The sequence below is a fragment of the Cibotium barometz genome, chromosome 7 (assembly GCF_041138505.1).
Source record: "Cibotium barometz isolate CiBa-2024 chromosome 7, ASM4113850v1, whole genome shotgun sequence".
NCBI classification, from domain to species: Eukaryota; Viridiplantae; Streptophyta; class Polypodiopsida; order Cyatheales; family Cibotiaceae; genus Cibotium; species Cibotium barometz.
This window is the reverse complement of record NC_141052.1, coordinates 3,475,161-3,503,032: the sequence shown is the minus strand read 5'-3', so window position 1 is coordinate 3,503,032 and position 27,872 is coordinate 3,475,161. Positions and strand designations below refer to the sequence as shown.

General features: G+C 43.2%; 1 protein-coding gene across 1 annotated transcript in view; it reads right to left on the bottom strand.

The window, feature by feature from the left end:
* Nucleotides 1-10,029: 10,029 nt before the first annotated feature.
* PFD6 (prefoldin 6) overlaps nucleotides 10,030-27,872 on the bottom strand; it is a 37,710-nt gene continuing 19,867 nt past the window's right edge. Inside the window, exons 4-5 of the mRNA XM_086800024.1 lie at nucleotides 10,575-10,635; nucleotides 10,030-10,480 (exon numbers count right to left, since the gene is read on the bottom strand). Coding sequence (XP_086656150.1) covers nucleotides 10,424-10,480; nucleotides 10,575-10,635 — 118 coding nt within the window. The 3' untranslated portion in view covers nucleotides 10,030-10,423. The remainder of the gene's footprint in view (nucleotides 10,481-10,574; nucleotides 10,636-27,872) is intronic.

Below are 27,872 nucleotides of genomic sequence, written 5' to 3'. Positions count from 1 at the left end.
AAGAATAACCGTCATATTGTTGAGGCACGTGTAAACCATAGAGAACGTTAAAACATGCAGCTTTTTTCATAAACGTTTCCATGAAGGATAAAGAGGTCGAGTTCTTACATCCATGTGCCAGGGATGAATTGCAACAAACTTGTCTGCGGTATCTGTACACATTGATCCAATGCTATAGCTATTCTTTTCAAACCCCTTCAACATGATAAAAGAAATGTTAGCAGTTCTTTTTGTAGATCATAGACCACTTACTTGGTTAAACAAATGAAGAAAACTTACAAGTCAATCTCTCTGTGAGTATTTGTAATTGACTTGAAACAAAAGCAAGATTTTGATGGTGGGTGCATTGCTGCAACGCTCCAATGTTCACTACAATTCAAGGGTTAAAAAGATTAGAAAAGAAAATGAGATTAAATGCTTTCTTAACTTATATCTTCCACGATGCACGCATGGGTATCGTCATGGACCCAGAGCCCGAGCACCGTATGGTATGGTCAGCACCCTCTAAGATCCTTCGCAGGTGACCTAGCGCTTCACTCATAGGTCGCTTCCTTGGTCCCTCCACCATACCGGAAGCTCACCATTTTAATCGAATCGAGGCTCGTCAAGACCTCGGTTGACCTTGCTACGCGAGACGTCCTCTAATGACTCTCCATCAGCTATTACAACTTTATCAGATTAGGTCTCACGACCTCATTCACAAGACGGTCAAAATGCTTCCCCAGCATTCTTGACATAAAACAGTCATTTTAAAAACAGTTCATAAATACAGTTTCTATAACGAACTCTCGTCTTTCCGCATTGTTCCATTATCAATCCACATTCTTTAATTACACAACCATTTCATAAGTATTCCTATTCTCATCCAATCACATCATTTTCATCTCATCACATCTTTCCTCATTTATCCTCATCAGATCTCATCCACTCGCATCTACCCATCTCCACCTCTCATCACATCACATTCATTCACATCTCATCCATTCATAACTACCCCGATCCACATCACATCACATCCCATTTTACCTCACATCTCAATCATTCACATCTATCCTCCCGATTCACATGACATCACATCTCATTTATTCACATCCTGATTCACATCACATTCACTCATATCCATCACATTCATTCTCATCAACATCCCATCACATACATAACATCATATCACATCTATCCACATCATTTCTCATTCATACACATCTCATCTCATTCATACACATCTCATCTCATTCATCCACATCCATCCAATCGTTTCACAAGTACGATTACCCATATCTATTCATACATTCATATCTATCGCTTCACATCCACATATATTCATGTCAGGGGACCTGGAAACTCTTTTCCCTGGTACCTAGGACAAAACATAACCAAATTTTTATAAAAAGGGATCCCACCAATACACTGGTTGGACGATTGGCTAACCCATGGGGCGATTGGGATTAGGCTGGATCGGTGGATTCCTACGATACAGTTAGATACGTTCAAGTTACGTTAGTTAGAATAAGTCCCAGGAAGATTCTTATTCTATGGGAAAGAATCAACGGATTGTGCCTCGCTTAAGGAGAAAAAAGCGATGATTTCTATGAACCAAGTGCAAGTCCCTTCCTTGATATGGCCACGTGGCCTACGGGTTTGGTCAGAATAGAAAGGATAGTTAAGGCCTTGACCCATTAGTTAACATTCTCATTAGAAAATTTTCCTTGACGAATTGCCCGTGTGTTCTCGACGAGGGAAGTTTTTCCGTTCGGTTTCGGAGGAACCGCCGGATTAGTCTCTTGTCCGGACATCCATGGGCGAGGCCCCGAGTGAGAATCCTTACCCTACGTGAGAGGTTGCTACTTCCGTTTGCCAGCGCCCCCTCGGAGAAGGCCGCGCAGAGAGGGCAGGGGTCTCACAGCTAGTATCAAAGCTTTGTTGAAAGCTTAAGAATAAAAGACCAAATTTGATAGAAATTTATAATAAAATCTTAGAAAAGAGCATTCATATATTGTGTTTTCATTCAGATTAAGTTCATTATTAAAGACTTTTAATTGATGAATTAGATTTTATAGATGGACGCCCCGTGTTTATCTGGTATCCCCGATCTTACTCGAACTCAGGATATGACTGCTTTTGCTTTTGAGCATATCCTCTCTTCCGCTAACGACTCGAACGAGCAGGGCAAGGCTCACTAATCATTTCGAGGAGCTATATTTTCCAGACCCAACTGAGAGGAGACGACAGCATAACTGGTTTGCAACACAATATATCCATGCCTCTTGCAACCAGCGGCCTGATGCTAAGGAAGAATATCTCTTTAGCCATGGTCCTGTTGAGGCTAAAGGTGGTTCGCAGTGTTATCCTATATCACCCCACACCTTGGGATTTTAGGCTTTCCTGCCATATTTATAGACTTCTCAGTTGTTTTATCCCGAGAAGTAAGATTGTAGCACCTTTAGCGTTAAGGAAACAATTGTATCGCAACATGTCTGTAGCCTAGTATCGCCGTCTCACACATATACCACGGAGGTTTTGATTTTTTGGATCCATGTTGCTCTATGTATATATTGCAAACTTTATGTAAATAAAGAATGTTTTGTGAAAAATTTCTAGTTATCTCAGTGATTTGACTATCAGATATCGAGTTTAAAGAAATAAGATCTATTTTCTCGGATGTATGTCGTAGATCTCTAGTAAGAACGATTACCTTGTTTGAAGTAATTAATTTTGAACTTCTTAAGTCTTAGAATCTCGATGACGAAATCAAATAGAAATTTAACAATGTATCGTTTTGACAGAATCATGAGACGCGCGAACCGTGTGGCAGACAGCCAGATCCTCTCACGGATGAGGAAGATCTTGACCCCGATGTTCGCAAAGCCCTTCACAGATCTCAGCCAGGTCCCTTCAAGGAGGGTGAAGGGGAAAACTTGTGCGAGGCTGTGGAAAAGTGGATCAAAGCAATGGAAGAATACTTCGATGTCACTGGATACAATGAGAAAAGTAAAGTGGCTCTTGTAAGGCTGAAGATAGTAGAAACAACCAAAGTAGCATAGAGAAACCACTGTGAGACAAACCATCTGGATCGGAACACCCAGACATGGAATGATCTCAAGACATACCTAAGGAAGAGATTCTGTTCTCCCGGCTTCTTGGAAACTAAGATGAATTAATTCTTGGAGTTAACCAAGGAGAGCAGAACTATTGAAGAGTATCACCAAGCGTTCGCTCTCCTCCTCAAATACTCGCCACCGATGGACGAAGAACAGCTGATGGCCAGGTTCATTCAGGGAATGAACAAACCCTTGGATACCTTGGTAAAGAATGCCAAGCCAGTTTCCATGGCTGAAGTAGTTTGGATGTGGCGAAGGACTTCGCCAAGGCCTTTGTTGTTAAGGTCCCACCAAAGCCAGCTCCCTCACCCTTCAAAAGGTTCCAAACACTGGGAAGGACTTCCAACCTTCTGCCTCCAAAAAGACACCAAGGTCCTAATCAGAACCAGTGGACGAGAAGCTTCAAAATGGAAGGAAGGCCTTTTCCTCGAAGCTCTTTTTTAGGAACTCCGGCTCTTTCCAGGATGCATAAAGAAGAGCTTCGAAGTGAAAACAGGTGTTTCGGTTGTCAAGGTTTTGGGCACCAACGTAAGGATTGCCCAACTCCTTCTATGTCAATGGGCCAAGGAAGCCAAGGTCCCTGAATTCAGAGACTGACTCCTTCGTATCAAACCAATCAAGGTCTCCCTCGCCAAAATTATGGCAACCCCAAAAGAGTGCCAACTCAGCCTGCAGCCTCAATGCAAAGTAGTCTTAACCAAAGAGAGAGAGTTCCAGCTCAAACTGCAGTAGCTAGAGCCGCCACAATAGCTGAGGAAGTGGAGGAAGAAAGAGGATAGATTTATGCTGCCATTGAACATCAAGGGAAGAATCGTCAGTTCTCAGTCCTCCAGACTCCAGCAGAATACAAGGGTAATCACTTTAAGCTTTTGATTGATATTCAATGCAATTGGTAAAGAAGGTACACGTACTTTTTTTAGCAAAAAGTTTGTGCTTCCTGAGGGTTTTCCAAGACTTTCTACACATGCTTCGCGATCGACAAAATTTTTAGAGTAGACTAGAATAACATCAAAGAAGACCAAGACAAAATCATCCAGATGCTCTCTGAAGATTTCCTTCACTAACTAACATTGAAGGCAATAGGAGTATTTGTCAATCCAAATGAAAATAGTGTAAATTCATAATGTTCATATCGGGTATTAAAAGCCATCTTAGGAATATATTTTTCCTTAATTCTAATTTGATAGTACCTTGATTTCAAGTCAATCTTTGTAAATATCGTGCACCATGCAATTGATCTAAAAGGTCATCTACCTTGGGAATGGGATACTTGTTCTTGATAGTTAGTTCATTCCTTCGATAATCTACAGAGCCTACATGGCACGTGAAAAGAATATTTCCGCTATCCAATTCCACTTGCATTGGTTTACCCTGCTTCTAGTCTATTACTAGCTCACACAAGCATGAATGCGTGCTTCCTAAATCAACCAAAAGCTTAAGAATTTTACTTAGGAAATTGGCTGGGATCTGAATTTTAAAAAACGGCTGATTTTGACCCTGATGCTCCATTATTGTGGGCGGCACGAATCCTTCATGTCTCTTCGTCCTGATCAGCAACTATAATGGCATTGGATGTAGCTGACAAGGCTAGAATTTGCCTTGTTTAATTTCTCAAGTTCTAAGGTGGGAGTCCCTAGTTACTCTTGCATTAAAGCTGCAGGTCTCTGGTATATCGGATCCTAGGGTAGTCGGGGTTGGAAAAGAAAGGTCTCTTTTGAAGAGGGGGTGGTAAAGATTTCTACCGAGTTATTTTCTTTGAAAAAGCTTGGACAAAATCTTCAGCCATTTTTAATGCTTCTACCATACATGAGGGTTTTGCAGCGGAGGATCCATCCGTTGAATGAATCGAAGAAGAATTTCTTCATCATCCATTGTGGGGACATAGCGGATTGGATTTGCATAAGATTGATGGTCGCCTCAATAGATTTCCTTGCTTGAGACAATTCTAGGAATTCATTCATCTTTTCATTCTAGAATCCTAAGGTACGCCTTCATATCTTCCCATTTGAGCTGATCTTGATTCAAATAGTTTGATTCAATGTGATTTATTCAACTACTTTGGGGCAACATCGGCTATCTTAAGGCAAGCAAGGACCATCTCACTACAATTGTTGTACCCAGCTATGTCAAAGTACTCGATGCACCACAGAATCAATCCAACTCAACACTGCTTCTTCGAGGTTATTTACTTCTCCTTGAAATGGGCTCAGTTGTTGTGATCTATGAAGCGCTTCTTTAACATCATAATCCAATGCTTCCACCTCATGTACACCATTCAGAGCGCTTGGTGTCCACGTCTCATAATTTCTATTAGAAAGAAAATACTCTTTTTATATCAAAATCTTTACAACGATTAACACAATTTCTTGAAGAAAACACTTCTTTTCTTTCTTCAAAGTTTATTAATTACATCATGTAGGCGAAATCTCAACCCATAGACAAAAAATGTTGAAAACGTTCGTACGGGCCTATGATTATAATTTTTTTAGGTGGAAGATACAGACTGAGGAGATGATTAATTCTGGCTAGGTATTCGTCTAGGGTAAAGAGGCTTCTACCACAAATGCTATATTCTTTTACAAAATTTAGGGTTTCCATAATCATGGCTAAGCTTTCATTCGAGATGTGAAGACTATTATATCGTCCTCTATCGAAAGTCCACGGACTCCTAATAGATATGGCCTCCTCATATATTCCTCTATCTCAGAGAGAAACCCAATTTAATACTGTGAGTTTCAATTTCAGTTCGCAATTCGTGTGAAAAAGTCACATCCTAACATTGTATACTTCCATCTCAACCTTGCTCAGATCTGATACCAACTGTGAGACCCCTACCCCTCTACCTAAACCCTATACCAAATAACGGTAGAGCGACTCACTCACCTCATATAACAATATCATGACGCTTGGCTATTCCATCAACTCCCCTCTATCTAACTAGAACAATCCTTACGTAGTAAAAGGTGAATGATTCCTCCATGTGTTCTCCCTTCATAATTCTCACAAGCAGCTCACCTCCTTGAGGCTCAATAGTTGTTCTAGACTACTTATCCCAAGTTTCTCGTTTTAAATTATAAATTTAGTCTTTTTCCAGAAAGTAACCGTAAGCTCAGGTCCACTTTCAAGTGTTTGATCCTATTTCTACTCAACTAGTTCCATAGGCTCAGCCTAGGACCATCTAGCCCCACCCAATCCCATGGGTCTAGCTTTCTACCTAACTACCGGACTTATGACACCATTGTGGACTCACACCCGTACTTAAAATTACCTTTTTACACACACATCCCACTTAAACATAGTTCACACGCACTCCTCTAAAAATAGTTCTTTTCATAAAAACATAACATCATACAAATCTTTCACATGCATAATTCCATATGTGCAACCACATAACACAAGGTAGCATATCATTGTCACATTATCAACATATTCTCCTTGTACCACAACTGTGATGCTCAACATATATCTCCTTGTACCACAACTATGATGCTCAACAAGACAGCACGTACTACCGAGCATGATCACTCCCATATCTCAATGAGACTAGCATATGGAGGAGCCCACAAGTGTCTCACATCTACCAAAACCATGAAATCCCGTTGTCCCAATGAGTCGCTCTTCACCTAGTCATCATTACTGGTCACTCACAAAAGCATGTACACTCCAGTTTCGAGCATCTGAAGCCATGTATGTCTAATACTTGCATGCATAAATAATCACTAGGCTTCTCGCAATCAATCTGGAGTCACTTTCTTATCATCAAATTGATCGTGCAAGGAGCCCACCCATGCTCAATGGATAGGGGTCAAGGTCTCAAACAACCACCTTCATGTGATGCACCCCGCGCAATCCATGAACCTGTGTGATACCTTACACACGCTTTTACAAACAAATAACATGCATCACATGAATACAATGTCAAATAGTAAAACATGATTTCAACCATTGCATATTTATATCCAAAGAAGTGTAAACCATTGCAAGCTCGACAAGACATATAGCTCTCTAATCAAAACTCCAAGTCAAATTCTTCCAATCACATATACCCTGGCGAGGTCTATTGAAGACATTCTTTTCTAACTACTTAGGAGTTTTCTTAGAAGATTTTATAACTCCTTAGTCAAATGGTCATTCATCACAGCTTTAAGAGTCTTTCAAGTACAACAGGATCTTTCTAAGGTCAATGAACAGTCTCTCTTATCTGAGTTTCATCATTTTATGTTTGTGGCCTTTTAAGAGTCTTATGGCCTTAATTCAATGTACCTCTATGTTAGACTAAGATCTTCTTTTTCTTATGAATTTTTGAATGACTTACCCTAATTTCCATTTAAGTTTTCACTTGTCTAAGGACTTATCCTCCTATGTTCCTTGCAACTTGTCAACCATAGCTAGCCTCACCAAAGTCTTGTTGGACTTAATCGTATTTCTTATTTAGGATTCTCTCTCTAAATTTATAATGAAATAAGTCCACTCCTAATTTAGTTATTCCTAAACGGTTAGTTCCCATCTGCTTTCCTAAGCCATTTCCTTGACTATTTTCCAAAGAGAGGAAATGTGAAGTTTGCAAGGTTTGGCAAGGATAAAGTAGATTCAAAGGAAATGTGAAGTTGGAAGGGTTTAGCAAGGACAAAGTAGATTCACAAGGGTCCAATATTTCTTTTTTCTTCATAAAATGAGCATGGAAATTACTCATTCACATGGGTAATCATTTGCCCATTTATGCCCTTAGTTAAAGATCAATTCTAGGAGTTTCTCACTACAAATTTTGCACTATTCCACTATCTTTCTAAGGTTCTATGCTTGAATTTAATAAACCTACAAAATGTAACGCACATGTACAATCAAAGCACGTACATGACTCAACAAGTGCCACCTCTTCTTGGGCATGCTAAATAAAGGATCCCTTTTGGCTTTAGACTTTGAAGAGAACATGTTTAAAATGTAGCAGTGGATCTAGGAGATCGCATGAATCATTTACAAGTTACGCCAATATCCCAAGGTAATGAAGCTCGTATTAGGTGAGCTTGAGGACGCATAGCATGAACTGGCGTAGATTGTCAAAAAAACCATGTTTAATTAGACTGTTCACATAAGTACTAGTAGCTTTAAGTAGCAGCTTTAAGGCACTAAACTACAGCACTGTCTTAAACATATATGGAGCCTTAGGCCTAACAACTGCAACTAACATGGAGAAGTCAACTTACGGATAATCACATCAACTAAGTGTACAAGAGTAATTGTGCAGTCAATCTACACCACAATTGAATTGAACGATCAAGATCAAAAGATCTGAACAATCAACGTCAAACAAAGTTATGTTATTTAGAAGAGACACCTTTTGATTACACTTTTACCAAGTAACATGTGGCCTCCCTCACTAGTAATAATACCCACCAACCTGGAGTACACATAAAGAAAAGCTGTAACAAATTACGCCAAAGTAGCCTCAGACTTCCCAAATTTTGCAGCAAATCAAAATGAGAAATTTTGAAAAAAGAACCTTGCATGGTACCCTCCTTATTTAATTTTGGATAAGGAGATTCAACTTCTCAACCAACTTACCAACGTGATAAATCTGATGGATAGTGTATTTACACTTACACACAAATATGGTCACAACCCTCTATTGAGTGATTACCCCCATTAAACTAATACAACTGACCTATTCACCTAATCTATCGTCTCTTAATCTTTGCATAGCCTTCACTATGGTCTAGTTTTCCTCCTTTAGTAGGCCGCCTCAGCATCCTCATATCACTAAAGCATATGCAAACATACATTCTGCATGGGGTGCCCTTGCAACTTCCCAACAGCTTCTAGAAATGTAGACACCTCCTCTGCCTCCACCTCCTCTCTCTCGCTAGCTATGGCCGGCACCGACACCCCCTACGAGGCAAATTTTGCCCCACCTTTCCTTAGGGTTGGAGCCTTGTAATTATCATCAATTTTGATCGGAAGAAGACAGTGCAGTTTCTTAAACCCTAATCCTCTTATTTTGAGAGAGAGAAAGAGATTATCTCATACACCAATCTGTTGTTGAACAAATACCTGTGTGGATCAAGTGATGTTTATGAGGTTATCTTATGGTTCGTTCACACACACAATGTACGAAAGATGTCCATGATGCCCTTCGTGTCCAGAGTGCAAGGAAAATCAACTTACCTGTCATCCATGGCCTTGCAGTATACCCTACCGGTATTCACAGGTGTATCTCTATGAAAGACGCACAACCTTTTTTAATCCTTGCGTGAGGATTAAAAAAGGTTGTGCGTCTTTCATAGACATACACCTTTGAATACCGGTAGGGTATAATCACATCAATAGAGGGTTGTGACCATATCTATGAATAGGCCAATTGTATTAGTTTAATGGGGATAATCACATCAATAGAGGGTTGTGACCATATCTGTGTGTAGACTACTGAATTGGATAATGTTTTGAGTGCAAGTGGCTTGTTTCCTATTTCGTAAAAAGCCACCTTATTAGCAGACCACTCAAACAAAAATAGAAGGAAATTTTAGCGAAATAGAACAAGTGAAAGGTTAATTAGAAGCCTAACTACGTTTTTTTATGAATATATTAATTGGTTATGCTTCAACATAGTTATCCGAAGCTCAAGTTAAGTTGCATGTATCGCATTTGTTTCTTCAAACAATCATATTCACCTAAAAAAACTTTAACTATAATCCCTAATGAATCAACTTATTAGCTTCATTCACGAGAGCCTTGGTTTCTATGATCACAGATACGAGCGACTAGGCTTTCACATAGGCATTTTTTTCTCAAGGACCACCTTCACTGACAATACTGACTGAACAAAACAAGGCATTGACAAGGGTGTATTCATGCTTGCATGCCCACACACTGTGTTTTAGGGCCTCATTCTCCACGCCATGATCAACTACACAAATGGCCTATTCACCAGATGGAATATACGTTGGCAGTAACAATGCCAAGGATGAGATGTGATTAGAATATATGTTGGCAGAAACAGTGCCAAGGATGAGATATGATTACAGTATGAGGAATGTCCTTAACCATTAGCTCTCACCTCTTTTAATTCTCTTGCATTCCTCACCTCTGAGATTCCTTGCCTTAAAATATATGCATTGCCAGCATTGATAATCAAAGTTGCACATTTAACAGCAAACTACTGCCTTCCTTTCACAAAAACCTCTTTAATCATTATGGGAGGAAGGAAGCCATCAACATCCTTATATTCCAGCATCCCATCTATAAGACCTGCCTAGGAAGACATCATCTAATTCCACGCTAAAGTTGCAGTTAAAACATTGGTATCCTTACTGAAAAGGATGGAAATACCATCAGGCTCTGGCCTTTCCAGGTTGAAGGGCCTGAATACGCTGCTGTAGTTTTATTACCTGAAGAAAGCAGTGTGTAAGCATCAGAGATAAATGCTGCAAATTATAATTCTTCGTTAAAAAAATACGAGTTCAATTTGGTATGCATACATACCTCGTCTTTCTTTGTGTTCTGTTGCTCTTCTAGGCCTTTAAGTATTCCATCCAAGCGCCTTCTGTTACAAAGCATATAGCAATCCGGCCTCAAAAAATGAGTACAAAATTAAAACGTTGTTTTTTATTTTTGCAGTTTGTCTGTACACATCCATCCATCTACATGTTTCTGAAGAAGATTGCTACACACATCTCGAGATATAAGCAACAATAAGAGAGGCAAGATTTTCAATCAATCAAATGCGTGATGAGGCCTTTTCTACAGGTTGAGATACCCCAAACTGTCACCAATCCCTAATTTGCCGGCTTCTACCCTTAATTATGTGCATGTGTATGGATCTTGTGAGGAGGAGCTCTCACTTGGAGGCCACGACATGACAGGTGCAATGAACTAAAATTGATCACTCAAAGCATGGAGTGATAATATGGGTGTAGGAGCACCATCCATGAGCAACTATGGTCTCCTTTTCACACATACTTCTTAATGTCCACCCTACTTGGCCTTAGGCCCATAAGCCTATGTCCCTCACTTACACTTGGCCCCTTGGCCTAATACAACTTATGCTTGGCCCTTGGCCTCCTATGTACAATTTGTGTCCACTCATGTGTCCACCACTTCATTACAAACCATCCTCACCCAAATATGTTTCGTCCTCAAAACATGCACAAAGTAAAACCATAGTTTGGATGGTTTGCAGAAGCATCAAAATGAACCACTTCACACTTCTTTGCCAAAGCTGTCCAAAAGAGCATGATTTGAGCCTTTGAGACCTCCAAAACTTCATGTAATGCTCCCCAACTCATTGTCAACCATGGCTAAGAAGTGTTTATGTCAATTGCATCTGTTTGAGCCTCTCTTATGCCTCATAACAGTAAATTATAGCAAGTTGTTTTTCACTGTTTTAACTCAAAAATCCACTTCGGATGCATCAAAAAGGTGTTCCATCCCCTCCAACATAGAGGCGGGCTACCATGTTGCTTCATCTTGAGGTAAACCTTTCTAATTGACAAGGTATTCACGAGAAGTGCGGTTGCATAACACCTCTCCTTCTCCCAATACTTTCTCGGGAATGTACTCCACCATGCCCATGGGTGGAAGCTCATCCAATACTTGCACCTCCGGCCCACATATGCCTTCAAATGTGATACGTGAAAGACATCATGTATCCTTCTAGTAGATGGAAGTAGCAATTGATAAGTCACTTCACCAACCCTTCTCAATACTTTATATGGCCCATAATAGCGGTGTGCAAGCTTTGTGTTGGTACTACCTTTGAAAGATCCATATCGAGTCTTAGGTATCCTCAAGAAACACAAAGTCCTTTCTTTGAATTCCAATGGTCTTCGATGTGCATCTTCATAATGCTTCATCTTCTCTTGAGACTTCTTGATGTTCTCTTTGCATGTTTGCAAAAGAGTTTGCATTCTTTTCACTTCCTCCCTTGCATGTGGATTTGCATTCTCTTGCTTGAATGCTACGATCGGTACATGCACCTTGTAGCCATACATAGCCTCAAAAGGCGACATTCCAATACTACTATGATAGGTGCTATAGTAGGCGAACTCCGCTAAGTGCAACCAATCGTCCCAAGCATGTTGTGTTTCATAGCAACAATGCCTCAAGTCTCAAGCCACTTATTGACTCTCTCCGTTTGACCATCGGTTTCCGGGTGATAGGCCGTGCTAGGAGTCAACTTGGTACCCATGCTATCAAATAATGTACGCCAAAATGTGTCCATAAACTTTACATCTCGATCACTCACTATTTGTTGCGGCATACCATGCACCTTGAACACATTTTCCATGAATTGGTGTGCCACCATTGTCTCACTTTTGTTGGTACAAAATGGGCAGCTTTTGTCAATCGGTCAACCACCACATAGACGCTATCCCATCTCCTCTTGGTAGAAGGCAAGCCGGTAATGAAATCCATAGAAATATGTGTCCATTTACTTTCCGGAATAGATAAAGGCTGAAGCAAACCACCGGTCTTGTGTGTGGGATCCTTGTTGAGTTGACAAGGCATACACTTAGCAACATACTCTTTGATTTCCCTCCGTTGACCTTTCCAATGAAAGCTCTTCCTTATGGCATCATAGGTTTTAAATAAACCCAAATGTCCTGCCATGAGAGTAGAATGCATCTCATCCATGACCTTTTTCTTGAAGGATGAGTGGGGTACAAGATACACCCTTTCCTTGTGATAGAGAAGACCATTTTGTAACTGAAAATGAGGTAAATCATCACAAACACCATGCTGTAATTTTTGCACTATTTGTGAAGCCTCATGATCAAGCATATATTCCTCTTGAATCTCCTCAATCCAATCGTGATGCACTTCCGTGATGGCCGATAATGAACATGCCCACATTCTAGAAAGTGAACCCACCACCACATTTTCCTTTCCCTTCATATATGTGATCCCAACATCATATTGTTGAAGAGTAGCCAACAACCTTCTTTGCTTAGGTGAAAGATTTGATTGTGATAGGAAGAATTGAAGAGCCCTATGGTCACTTTGCACATAAAACTTGTTCCATAAAGACAGTGATGCCATTTCTTGATTGCATGCAAGATAGCAATCATCTCTTGGTTATACACATGCATCCCTATCTCCTTGTCATTAAGTTTGCGACTTTCATAAGCAATTACCCCACGGTCTTGATACAACACGGCACCAATGCCCCTTCCACATGCATCTGCTCTAATAGTGAGAGGCTTGGAGAAATCCAAGTATACCAAGATAGGTGCCGACGTAAGCATTCTTTTCAGCTCATCAAAACTCTTTTGTACCGTTACATCTCAAAAGAATGCCTCCTTCAACTTATCCGTCAAAGGAGCCGCTATATGCATACTTCTCAATGAACCGGAGATAGAATGATGAAAAACCTAAGAATCTCCTCACGAATGATGAAAGACCTAAGAATCCCCTCACTTCAGTGAGATTGGTAGGAGTAGGTCAATTCTTCACACATTCCAGCTTCTTGTGGTCCACCTTTATGCCATCAATGCTCACAATGTGACCAAGGTATTCCACCTCTTTTGCAATGAATGTACAATGATGAAAGACCTAAGAATCCCCTCACTTGGGTGAGATTGGTGAGAGTAGACAATTTCTTCACACGTTCCACCTTCTTGTGGTCCACCTTTATGCCATCAATGCTCACAATGTGACCAAGATATTCCACCTCTTTTGCCATGAATATACACTTGGTTTCTTTGGCATACAATTGGTTGGCTCTCAATGCATCAAATACTTCTGAATGAACCGGCGATAGAATGACGAACGACCTAAGAATCCCCTCACTTGAGAGAGATTGGTAGGAGTAGGCCATAGTCACAAGGGACGGGGGACGGTGACGGGGAAGGGGAAGGGGAAGGGGGACGGTGACGGGACAGGGGACGGCCATAAGTAGGGAACGGGGACGGGGGAGGGAACAGCACTCAAAAAATTTTTAATTTTTCTACTCTACACTTATTCTACTTTGGAAGTACATCAAAATGAGCACAAATTTTCACTAAAATGGTAAGCTTTTGAGTCATATTAATAATTAAGTAGATACAAAATGAGTCATGACTCAAGAGTCAGGAGTCAGGACTAAGCCTTAAGGAGGCAGAATACATGGACGGACTCAAATGAGTCAATGACAAAAAAGTGCTGAAGACTAGAGGCTAGAGGCTAGAGCTAAGTAGCAAGGCCCATGAATCATGATCCATGAATGATCATCCACGTGAAGTGCTCGCCTCATGGTCATGGGTAGCTTGTGCCAAAGAAGCATCAAGCTCATCCTCAGTCTCATCCTCACTGGCATGCTGCTCCTGCACCTCATCCTCTTGTTGCTCTTCTTGTTGACTCATCTCCCACTCGGTGAAGGAATCTCCCTTCTTGGTCACGCTCTTGCAAAGCATTCGCAAGTTCGCGGCGCTGACGAAGACAAGGTCATCGGTACGCTCTACCCCAAGTCGGTTCCTCTTCCTAGAGGCAATGTGGTGGCTGTAGGTACTCCAAAGTTGCTCCAAGCAAGAGGAGCTGACGGCCTGGCTAAGTATACGGATGGCAAGCTGCTACAGCTCCGGTCCATCTAAACCAAAGTCCTCCCACCATAGAGCAGCACCAACTTTGGAGCGGTCAACCTGTGCATCATGACAGCCATAGGAGCCATGAAATGACCTGTACATCGAAAGCTCGTCCCTGATCTTGCGCCTAACCGATGCATCAGGCACAAGACGATCCAAGATGATCCTCCATCCAGCGCTCACCTCCCAGTCGCTCTCCTGCTTGTTGCCTTGAAATTCTGGGTCCACCACATAAGCTGCTGCATGCAATGGAGAGTAGTAGGAATTCCACCTTCCTAGACACAAGGCATGGATCTCCTCGTATCTGTCTTCGTCAGGCACGAAGTCTTTCAACTTCTCTATCATGCGATCCATGGCCTCATAGACCTTGCCTATGCATGGTTGCATAGCGTCTACAATCCTCAATAGATGGACTATGGGCCTCACCATAGCATCTCTGGTCTTCACACGCTCCCACCAAGAGGCGTCATCCGCCCGTAGCCTACACTCTTGGCCAGTGTTTGTATGGGACTCTTGCATGGCGACAAACTCGTCGCTAAGGAAAAGCCCCCTCAAAGCACCGCTACAATCCTTCAACCGGCCCAACATGAGAAAGTTGTAGGCAAACTGGGTGTCGGAATATTTGAGGAGAGAGAGACAGGACCTCTTGTTGAACTCATGCCGAAGTCTTTGGTGGTTGAGGACAAAGGAGACCATGGTGTTGGCCTCCTCAATGAGCGGGCTGATCCATGGTAATGCCCCGATGTCCTTGAGGAGGTTGTTTAGGCAATGAGCCATACAAAAGGACACCGTGACATATCCATACATACCTTGGAGAATAGCTCCCGCCGCCCTATTGGAAGGCTCCCCATCCGCAACAAAGCCCACTACATGCTCGGGGCCAACGATCTCCATGGTGGTAGCCCACTCCGCCGCAAGCACATCCGCGCTCTTCCCAGTGCCGGATGCATCATGAGATGAGATGAAGTACATCTCTCTGCGGGAATATGCAACCATGCCGTGAATACTCCTCTTGCGGGTGTCACTCCATCCATCCACAATGAGGGAGACTCTGTTCCTCTCCCATTGCCGCTTTGTGTTGTCGGCCACTTGCTCTACAATGCGCTTCTCCTTCTCGAGCAATGTAGTGCGCAAGCTCTCGGATGAGGGGGGCGTATAGGTTGAGCCATACTCCCCAATCTTCTTAACCATGACCTTGAAGTATTCCGACCTATTCAAGAAAGTAATTTACTAATGAGAAGGGGACTAGGATGATGAAAACATGAATGATGAATTGGCAATGATCGATTGCACTTACCTAGCCGCTTGAAAGGCAATGTGGTCGTGGAAGAAGAAGCAGGCCACCGCCATATCCACCTCCTCCTTCAACTTGGGATTCCAATTCTCCCCAAGTGTAGATTGTCGCCGTGGGCCACGTAATGATTGAGAGGCCGTGGAGATGGAGAGGAAAGCCTCAAGGGCAAGAGAGAGAGAGAGGGCCAAGCCTCAAAGAGCCAACAGCCATAAACGGCTAGAAACGGGAAGCGCAACGACCAAAAAACAGCAGGCGCAACGCAAAAAACGGCGAGCAACAGCTCTCTGCCGTCCCCTCACAATGCCGTCCCCGATCGGCGTCCCCGTACCTGCGTCGTCCCCTGTGAGAAACGTGCCGTGGGGGACGTCCGTCCGTCCCCGTCGCTAGTCCCCGCGTTGCAAGCTGCCGTCCCCTCCGTCCCCTGTGACTATGGAGTAGGCCAATTCTTCACACATTCCACCTTCTTGTGGTCCACCTTTATGCCATCAATGCTCACAATGTGACAAAGGTAATCCACCTCTTTTGCCATGAATGTACACTTGGTTTCTTTGGCATACAATTACTTGGCTCTCAATGCACTAAATACTCCCTTCACATTAACCAAGTGCTCCTCTTCACTCTTGCTATACACCAATATATCATCAAAAAACACCAATACAAACTTGAAGAGGAATGGTTGTAGCACTTTGATCATCAATGCTTAAAAAGTGACCAGTGCATTACATAGCCCAAACGACATCACCATGAAATGATAGAGGCCTCTTTCGGTACGAAATGCCGTCTTATGCTCATCCCCACTTTTCATTCTTATTTGGTGGTAACCGGACCGCAACTCAATCTTGGTGAAGAACTTAGCACCTTTCAATTCATCTAAGAGATCATCAATTCTTGGGATCGGGTACCTATTCTTGATGGTGATTTTATTGACATCCCGATATTCTGTGCACATTCTAAAAGTCCCATCCTTCTTCTTCGATGCCCACCCTATATCTATAAGCTCTTTAACTTGCTTTGCCACTTCGTCTTTCTTCACTTTTGATAATCTATACGGAGGTTTGTTGACCGGCCTTGCATTCAGCTCTAACTCAATGGCATAATCTACCTCCCTCATCGGTGGCAAGCACTTAAGCATATGGAATACATCTTCATACTCCTTAAGTAGCTTCTCCATGCCCACATGTGTAACTTTGATCTCTTTTTCATTGTCTTCATCTTTACAAAGCTACAAAACGTACATATAGCCACTCTTTTTCAATTCCCTCTTGAGTTGTGTGCTATTGATCAAGGTTAACTGTGAGGTGCCAAAACCATGCAATGTAATGGTCTCCTTCCCATGTACAAACATCAAAAAGCCTTGTTGCAAATTCATGCACAAGGTTCCAAGAGTTAATAGCCAATCACACCCCAAAACCATATCAATCGGCCCCATATCTAGCACCAACAATTCAGCTTTGCAAGTGTACTTTTTTGAGAGCATCAATTCCACATTTCTGCAAATCATTGTGCAATCCATGTTATCCTCGTTTGCCACTTCAACTTTTCTCTTCATTGCTAATGCCTCCGGGTCCAACTTGAGATTTTCCGATGATTTGTAGTTCACAAAACTATGTGTGGTACCGCTGTCCACCAACACAAATGCATCTCTTTCCTTGACCTTAGCCTTGAATCTCAATGTATGTGTCCCTTTGCAACCGGCATAGAATTCATTGGATATAGAACAAAGAGTAGCATTGTGTTCATATGTAATTGTAGCACCCAAAGTATAAGTTAAGTCATTATCGTAATCATAAAGATTACCAAGAGAACCACCGGGGTCAAAAGGAAACTCCCCTTCCGGTTCTATAGAATGGTCGGCATCCACAAACTCATATGGCTCATCAAGTGGCTCCATTTCTTTGTCATTAGTCTCATCTACCGCTTTCGAATAAACCATATTAATTTTGATATTACAGGCTTTGCACTTCTTCCAATGCTTTTTATGATACTTCCCACCACATCAACATGAGGTCTTGAAGCACTGCCTTGATGAGTATGTTAGAAGTCATCTCCTGTCCAGTTTTATACACCAGGGCCTTTGTTGTGGGTGTGCCCGCCCTTATCAGGTGTTTTATCATTTTTCCTCACTCCCCGCATTTTTTCCCTATTTTTTTCCATTTTTCTGTGGCATGGGAGGCAGTCTAGTAGTGGCAGGAGGACCCTGAGCCTGGCCGACTGCATCTATGACATGGCCGACTGCAGTGCATGAGTCGTGGGACTCTTCTGGTGCTGGCTGACCCATTCTGATGCTGGCCGACTGTGATTATCCAGTCGTGGAGGTTCCTGTGTCCAGTCGGCTGTCCTACAGCAGGCCGACTGCTAATGTGGGGGCATATATATAGGCCCCCAGCCCCATACCACTATTTGTATCATACCGGGATCTTCTGGTGTATATCAGAGTAGAGTTACACGCCTACTTCTCTCTCTCTCTTGTGCTGTTTTTCTGCCTGCGTTTTTTTTGCTCTTGTGTTCCCAGATCTGGTCATCATCTCCGCTGCGTATTCTGACATGGTATCAGAGCCCTAGGCTCTAGATAGGTCTTGGGATTTGTGTGAGCAAGAGGGGGACTGTTTTGTGGCTGATTGGTGGACTGTTTTGGGCTGATCGGGAAGAGAAGGTGCAAGAGGAAGGCGGGCTGATTTGCTGGACAGCCACTTGCAAGTATTAGTTCTTCTTTGTTCCCACCCACCCACCCTTTTCAGAGTATATCCCCGCAATGGCAGATCTGTTTGAGATGGCCAAGAGACATGTGAAGATCCCGACACTCCCCACGTTCCCGGTGGACCGTCAGTTGGACGGGAGCAACTACGGCATATGGAAGGTGATGATGGAATCTGTTCTGGAGTCCTACGACCTCACCGATTTCGTCGTCGTTGGGTGTCCACGGCCGGAAGTAGAGGAAGGGGAGTTACCGTCAACTCGAAAGGACCGGGAGGCTCAGACACAGATGTGGGATCGTGTCAACACCAGGGTCCGTTCGTTTATCTTTCTCAACTGCACACCACAAGTAATCAATCATGTAAAGCATATGACGCTGGCCAGAGGCATGTGGCAGCATTTGGCCTCACTTTACAACAGGGTATCGCCCATGAAGAGGATTTCCTTGGAAGTACAGATGCGGGTTATGAGCCCTGCAAAGTCGTCGACGATGCGGGAGCATATTAACAAGCTGCGGGCTCTTCAATAGGAAGTTCTTCAGGCTGGGAAGGAGATATCGTCAGAGGACATGGCCATAACGTTGCTGTCACACTTGCCCTCTTCGTACTCAGCATTTTACTCGTCTTTGATTACCAGTGGCAGGCTCACCACCATCACGTGGGAGGAGCTTGTGCCCATGGTCCTGGACCAGGAGGAACGATTCATGAACCCTCCTCAGGGTGGAGATTCGGAGGCCTTAATTGGCCAACGGTCGAAAGGCCGTAACTCGGGCAAAGGGAAGGCTTCATCGGACACCTGGAGGTGGTGGACACTGATGTTTCATTTTCTTCAGGCAGGGAGGAGATTGGAGGACTCTCCGCAACGGATACTCGGGAGTGGATTCTCGATAGTGGTGCTTCCAGGCACATGACTCCTTCCCGTTCCGGTTTACAGGATCTCTGCAGGCTTTCTGGTCATATTCTTACTGGGGATACGTCCACTATCCCAGTTCACAGTGAGGGCAGGATGGAGATAGTTCCCGATGGCAAAGGGAGGAAGCATTCCTCCCAGGTGTTGTATGTTCCGGCACTTGGTTTTCATCTGTTGTCAGTGCATCAGGTTTGCAAGACTGGCGTACGGGTGGAGTTTGATGAGCATTTTGTTGCTCTCCGGAACAAAGCAACAGGCAAAGTGGTTTGGGAAGGTGGAGTGGAGAATAGAGTTTACAGGCTTTCATCACTCTCTCTCTCCCAGGTCCTCAGGATTGTGATGAGTGGCAGTCTGGTAATGGCCACTTGTGTGTGGATACGCTGCAGGTGCAGGCTTTCCGAGACCAAATGGTGGATAGCTTACCAGTAGATGGCAGCAATTGGCAGGAACTTTCCAGTACTAATGTTGGTAGTTCTTGTGTTCGTTAGTCAGAGGAAGCTGAACAGGTCACTTATGCTCTGATATCTCGTAGTGTTCGGGACAAAGACCCTCCAGTAGTTGAGGATGTTCTTTCCACGGGGACCTTTCGGAAAGCCAGGCAGGTGGCAGGTGCTTACTTGCAGAAGGAGGTGGTTTCTCCAGGCTTTGTGGTTCCGGATTCAGAGGGGGTGGTTGACAGGTTTCATCAGGTTTCCAGGACTTGTTTGTGCACCGTAACAGGTGTTGATCCTTGTGAGCAGTGTGATGTCTCTGTAACTCAGAAGCTATATGGTTCATGGATCTGGTTGATGGACACCAGATTGGACGGGAGCTTCCTGATGAGGCAGTTGAGCTCATGGTTGCAGATGACTCTTTGGGAGGCAGGATTGCGTTTCCTGTGGTTTCTGCGGCATGCAAAGGTTCATGGACTCTTGTACACAGGAGGGGGATTGTTGGATGGAGTCTGACTCCACGGTTGGAGTGACTCGGTTTGGGGAGGAGATCCGGACACGAGGGGATCTACTTCAGGCCCAGGAGCAATTTTACAGAGCAGTTGGAGACAGTCATCTTTTGCCTTGTCGAGAACAGAGGCAGAGTACCGGGCTGTTTGTGATGCTGCTTGTGAGGTGGTGCGGATGCAGAGGTTACATTGCAGGTTTGGGCTTCCACTGGAGGAACCCATGGTCATCCAGAGGCACTTTGTTCGTGAACAGATCGTTGCTGATGATATCTTGCTAGAGTTCTGTTCGACGGAGAACAGTACGGTGGACCTCTTCACGAAGTCGCTCTCTCAGGATTTGCTCAGGCAGCACCCCAGCTCCCAATGGTTGGTTTCACAGCCAGGAGCTGAGAGGGGGTGTTAGAAGTCATCTCCTGTCCAGTTTTATACACCAGGGCCTTTGTTGTGGGTGTGCCCGCCCTTATCAGCTGTTTTATCATTTTTCCTCACTCCCCGCATTTTTCCCCTATTTTTTCCCATTTTTCTGTGGCATGGGAGGCAGTCTAGTAGTGGCAGGAGGACCCTGAGCCTGGCCGACTGCATCTGTGACATGGCCGACTGCAGTGCATGAGTCGTGGGACTCTTCTGGTACTGGCCGACCCATTCTGATACTGGACAACTGTGATTATCCAATCGTGGAGATTCTTGTGTCCAATCGGCTACCCTACAGCAGGCCGACTGCTGATGTGGGGGCATATATATAGGCCCCCAGCCCCATACCACTATTTGTATCATATCGGGATCTTCTTGTGTATATCAGAGCAGAGTTACACGCCTACTTCTCTCTCTCTTGTGCTGTTTTTCTACCTGCGTTTTTTTTGCTCGTGTTCCCAGATCTGGTCATCATCTCCGTTGCATATTGTGACAGAGTATTCCCCTTGAATGAAACATTACCATCACTCCTTGGGACTCTTGAGCCTTCATTTGGAAATGCATGACCCTTTCCTTTGGCTTCATTGGGTGTGTATGGAAACATTGGATTGCGCATAGCACCATAAGTAGAATGAAAACTTGGCAATAGAATGACCCTTTCCTTTGGCTTCATGTGTATGGAAACATTGGGTTGCGCATAGCACCATAAGTAGAATGAAAACTTGGGTGATGATTCTCTTTGTCTTCAACATAAGCTTGTCAAACATAGTGAGATGGTCCACCCTTATCTCCATCCTTGCTCTTTATGTCATCACGAATGCCCCTAATCTCTTGCACAATCGGTTGCATCGTGATTCTCATCATTATCATAATTTGTGACATATCATTTGTCATAGCGAACATCACTTATGCATTTACTTCTCCCGATTGATTTAATGTATTGGCCACATTTACAAAACTTGGCCCAATTTGCACATGATTTGTCCATATTTGTTGCTTGTAAATTCATATCCTCTTCACCAATAATCTCCACATGATCCTCATTCACCATTTCCCTGTCTTCCCTTATCTCTTGAAATCCCACCGCTTGCTTGGATGGACGCTCCCTTGGCATAGTGGCTGAAAATAGAAAATGTCTTGTAAAAGGCTCAAATGGTGTCGGAAATTAGTAATCTAGGGCTCTATGGATAGCTCTTGTTGCGTAGTATCCAAATATGCAAAAACAAAATTTTTGTGGATAGCCCTAATATTCTATGTTTTAAGGTTTGTACAACAAATAGTAATTTGCCTCCAAAACCCTAAAATGAGGTCAGAATTTTGTTGGCAATAGCTTGTTGGAAAGCTCCTGAATGGTACTATCCCTAAACCAAATCCCGTTTCTTAAGTCAAAGTGGAAGTATTCTCTGTTTTGACTTTTGTGAAAAAGTCAACTACGTGTGTTGACCAAGCATGCGGTTAATTTTTTTGTGCCATTTGGTAAGTCTTAGGAAGTACTATAAGCATAACCAATCACTTTTTTGAACCTCCAAAACCCCTTGGACTGAATTAGGGTTTTATGAATCTGCGAAAACCCTAAATTAGGCCCACTTTCGATATTCGTTTTGTGCAATCAACAGCTTGTTTCAAAGCTCTAGAGAAGCACTTTGCAATGATATAGAGACCTTGTCACTTGCCCAAAACCCTGATGACTAAATTAGGGTTTTTGTTATAGCCACACATAAATTTTGGGCAAAATCGGACAACATCTCCTTTGAAATCGGAGCAAAATCTCAATGTAATAAAGTGTTACCACATTTATGCACTCATTGCCAAATTAACCTAATGTCCAATGAAATCCAATTGCATGTGCATTTGACCATTGTAAGTGGATTTTTGTTGCATAAGTGTCCCAATACCTCACCCATGCATCATTTTGCCAAAAGATTTGTTTTGATGTTGTCTTGATATTGTCTTGAGGATGTATGTCGGTGGAGCACGTTGCCAATCTCCCGGCCAAGCCCTTCCAACTCCTTTATCCAAGTTCACAATTCAAGGGCAAAGGTTTGGACCATTTCTTCACCACCATGTACCTAATCCCTCACCGTACCGCTTTTCCACAACACTCACAGCACTCACAGCACGGTGAGTTCAAGACATGCTCCCCCCTCTCTCTCCTCCATATACTGCAGTACCCTCACATATCACTAGTATGCTAGAAATAGAAGGTATAATGCAAAGTGATGTGGAGAGTGAATGAACTCAAATAGGTGGTGAGAACACTTACTATTTGATTTTAAGCATGGCTCATGCTTTTACAATTGTTCATACATTCAAGTATGTACTCATGCTCCATCAATCATCACCAATGATTCAACACATCCAAAATGGCATCCAATAGTGATTAGAAATCAAATTTCCCAATGCCTTTGTCTTGATGCACACCATTAATGATCTTCAAAGCCCCTTCATAGCATAGGATTTGCCAAGATTTTGCACATTTGGCATACCATTTACATGCATTTGAGCATATGAAGCATCCAATAAAAAATAGCAAGGCAAATAATGCGTCCAAAAGCTTGCAATCAACCACAAGGCTCTTCAAGAGGATGCAAATGATTCGTTCTTAGCAAAATTTCTCCAAACTTAAGAGCAATGGTTGATTAATTGGCCATATGGTGAGAAGCTTTGCTTAATGTCATCATTAATTGGGTCTAATGATGATTAAGCAATGCTGATGGCATGGATTAATGGCTAATGGTGAGAAATTAGGATTTCTTGGAAGAAAGTCTCAAATCTCCAAGTGTAGATTCAAGAAATCCAAGAAATCAACCAAGAAATGCAAGGAAATGCTTAGCAATTGCTCAAGGATTACCACAAAGTCCCAACCTTGAATGTTGGTGAAGAGATGTCCTTGCCTTGATAAAAAACGTGGACCTCTGTTTGCAGCCCTGGAAGAGACCATGGCCTTCATTCATCATGAAATAAGACTCCAAAAGGGTAGAAAATGATTGAAGAGTCCATTGCTAAGCTTGGGAAAGCATTAAGACTTGTATTGAAGCTTGTATGGAGTGCCAAATAGCAAAAATGTCGCCTGGCTGCTGTGATTTTCACCGCCCTACTGCCGCCTTTCTAAACCCTATTTCAAGTATGAGATATGCTCCATAACTCCCCCATAGCATTACCTAGTTGATGGTTAACACAAATGGAATGATTCAAGCAAAAAAGACGATGAAAGTAGGGTTTCCCATGAAGCACAAAGGGTTGAAAATTTCTGCAGCTTTCCATAATAAAATTTGGGAAAAATAAGATCAATAGAAAGCTCCGATACCACTGCAATGAACTAAGATTGATCACTCAAAGCATGGAGTGATAACATGGGTGTAGGACCACCATCCATGAGCAAGGAGAAGGGCAAGATTGTCATGAAAGCTTGTTAGCTTGTAATTTAGATTAGTATGAGTTAATTGTGATTAACAATTCACATTGGCCTATATACCATGGCCCCCTTTTCACACACACTTATTAATGTCCACCTTACTTGGCCTTTGGCCCATAAGCCCATGTCCCTCACTTACACTTGGCCCCTTGGCCTCCTATGTACAATGTGTCCACAATCATGTGTCCACCGCTTCATTACAACAGGTGTTTTGTGAATGGATGAATCCCTAGGAAGAACTCTCGTGTGAGCCCAAGGACATGGTAAAATGTACTTTTGGCATGTATACGGGGACTAGCTACCCCTGGTGCCGGACTATTTTTGTACATAACGTGCCCAGGAGGAACTCCGGCATCTGCATATAATTTTTGAGATACAAATCTAGCATATGGATGATTCTTGGAGTACTTGGATGCATTCATGTGCATGTTTGAAGTTCAATTTTTGTTTGTCTAATTTGTATTACTATCAAGACAATGCTCGACTTTAATGCCTATGTTTTGTACATAGGATCGGGGATGCCGGGACACCCCTGTGGACAGGTATGTGCACATCTGTTCGGGACTAACAATTGGCGGCATGGGTTTTGCACGTGGTAAGGATGTTTTGATTTATTTTATTACTTTATGTTACTAACTTACTTTAAGAAAGCCAGACACTTCATAAAGTTTTCGCCTAGGCCGGGCAATATTTTAAAACCGTGGCCAGTAATTATTTGGGCACCAGACATCTGAGGGCATGCATCAGATAAGTTCCCTGTTTTGCATGAGAAAAGCACACGAATTGCTATTTCTGGCAAGGAACATCTAAAAGTACATGCAGATTGGGCAGAAAAAAACTAGCGCTTGCTTCAGGAGAGGGCTGAGAGTTGGTCCACTACACCAGAGCTGCTCGACTTGATTGGTACATGCTAGGGAGCTAGTCGCGACAATGTAAGAGTGCTATAGGACTGGTCAATTTGCTCTAGAGCTTTCTGAGAGCTTGTCGGCTGTTTTTAGGGCTGAACAAGGCTCTAAACAGCAAACAGAGTGGCTGGCTGGTCATTTCCAGGAGTTTCACAGGGTTAGTTAATCCTTTTTCCAGAGTGTCTATAGGCAACAGGACATTGGAAAGTGTTGTATCTATAGAATACAGGTGATTCCAGGCAAATCTGTTACGAAAAGCTATAGGCTTTAGCGATCGGAAGTCTTTCCAAGCTTGGACTTGTGCACAGGTGGGGCCTTGGGCTTGTATGATCCTATGGCAGTCCAACCGTGAGGTTCACGGGGTATTGTTTTACTTGTATTCATCTTTGTATCCGGATTCACCTAGTGTGGCGTACTGTGCAAGATCTCTCTTTCTTCTCTTTTACTCTTGGCTGAATTACGTCATGGTTTATGATTAATTATGGGTTATAGTAATTGAATTCCGTGTTTCACACTGCCCTTCCGTTACATTGGTATCAGAGCCCAGCTTCCCTTTTGGGGAAAACAGTTCAAGGCGCGGAATTTTTCTTACATGTAGCGTGATTTCGGCATCATGACTAGCCACTCAGCACATAGTGTGGAAGACACTATTTAGAGAGGGAATCTGAGGATGCAGGGGCCTGAGATGCATGCTGACAGAGATGCCATGATGAGGGAGCTTGCAGAGCTGCGTGCCCTCAGGGATGATCCAGATGTACAGAAAGTGATGGCTGCAAAAGCCCATAGCACCATTGATGGGCCTATGTTTGAGGCTATTGGTAAACAGATGGGAAGGTGGGGAGAGGCTGAGGTTGTCATGGCTTATGAGGAGGAAGGTGGGGAGCTAGCCCTTTAGGTCTCTCATCTTCGCATTTCAGCAGTTCGAGTCCCAGCCCCTTCTACTGATCATTGGACTCCGAGCTCGTGCCAGAGATGGGAGATTTGTAGCAGCATTGTAGCCTGGCCATAGTTGTCTGCGGGACGCGTACCGCACTGCAATGACGTAAAGACCAGTACGAAACGAAATGGAGGTACGGTACGAGGTTCGGGATGTTTTTTTTCTCCATGACAGTTTCGCAATAGCGATTCATACAGTTTTGTACCGTTTCGTACCTCACGGGTCCAGTACAATCAGAAAAGACGGTTTTTTGCTGGTTTTTTTCGCTTTTTTTTTTGGCATTCGCCCATTGTTGACGTTTTTTCGTTGTTGTACCCCAGCGGGCCGGCTGCTCTGTACCCACCCGCCCTTTGATCAGGTCCCCAAGGCAGCAAGGCAGCCCACTTGGACCCCATCTCTCTCTTTCCTCTCTCTCTCAAGCTCTCTAGAGCCTACTACCTAGGCTCTCTCCCTTCTCTCTCTCTCTCTCTCTCTCTCTCTCTCTCTCTCTCGTCGCTTGGGCCCCATCTCTCTCTCGTGGGTCATTATGGCCTTTTGAAGACGTTAATATAACATTTCATTTCATTTCATTTCTCGAGCTCTCTGAGTCTCTAGGGCCCACTACCTAGGCTCTCCCTCCCTCTCTCTCTTTGGCAATGAGGTTTGGACTCCACAGGAAAGGAAAAGCATGAGGTCCCCAATCTAAAAGTATGAAAATTAAAGGAGGGTATGGTGCCATGATTTGTTTCAGGTACTAAAAAAGTAAAGGACCAAGTCTGAAAGTATGTCCCTAGTCTAAAAGTATGAAAAGTAAAGAAGAGTATGGTGCCATGATTTGTTTCAAACACTGAAAAAGTAGAGGACTCAGGGTATGGTGCCAAGTCTAAAAATATGGCCAAAAGTGTACAAATATCTATTTTTCAAGTGTTTTTAAAAGTGGACCGTACCTCAATCCTGATAACTATGAGCTTGGCACACCTGAAGAGCTCGATGCACCGAAGCCATCGAAGGCACCCACACTCCGCCTGTGAGGTGTATCACGAGCATTTGGCTCGACAACATTCATACCCCCTCAGTGGGAAAAGCTACAAGGTGGCTCTAACCGCATGCGGAAGCGGCGGGAAGCCTTCTTGAGGCTCTAGCGACCTAGCCCTTTTCTTACATATAGAGATGGTGATCCCATTTGGCATTACAGACCACCTGTGTGGCTATTCCCTCCCCCTCCCCCTCCCCCTGTATGAGATAGCTTTCTCCTCATAGAGCAACCAACCGAGGAGAAGTGCATCTTTCTCCACTTTTTGATTCTTTGATCCCCGCCCCATACATGGAGGCGAGTTTGTATCTAGCCCTTCGTGGTTGTATTTAGCCCTTTGAAGTTGGGTTTTTGCTCACAAATAGAAGGATCTTTTTCTCCACGAAAAATAAAAGACCTTGTATGGCTTGAAGTAGGCACCCAGAGCATGGTCAAACAAGATCGGAGAGCATCTTATCACCATTGGATTTCAGATATCCGATGTATATTTTTCACTTTATGTGAAAAAGACAGACAGAGGGATCATGCTATTAGTCATTTATGTGGATGACATGATTATCACTAGTGATAGTGATGCTCACATACATGATGTTAAGGGACTTTTGAAGCAGAAGTTTGTAAAGAAGAATTTGGGTGAGCTGCGATATTTCTTGGGCCTAGAGGTGGACCGTGGTGAGATCACCTATGACATTTTGTTGTTACACA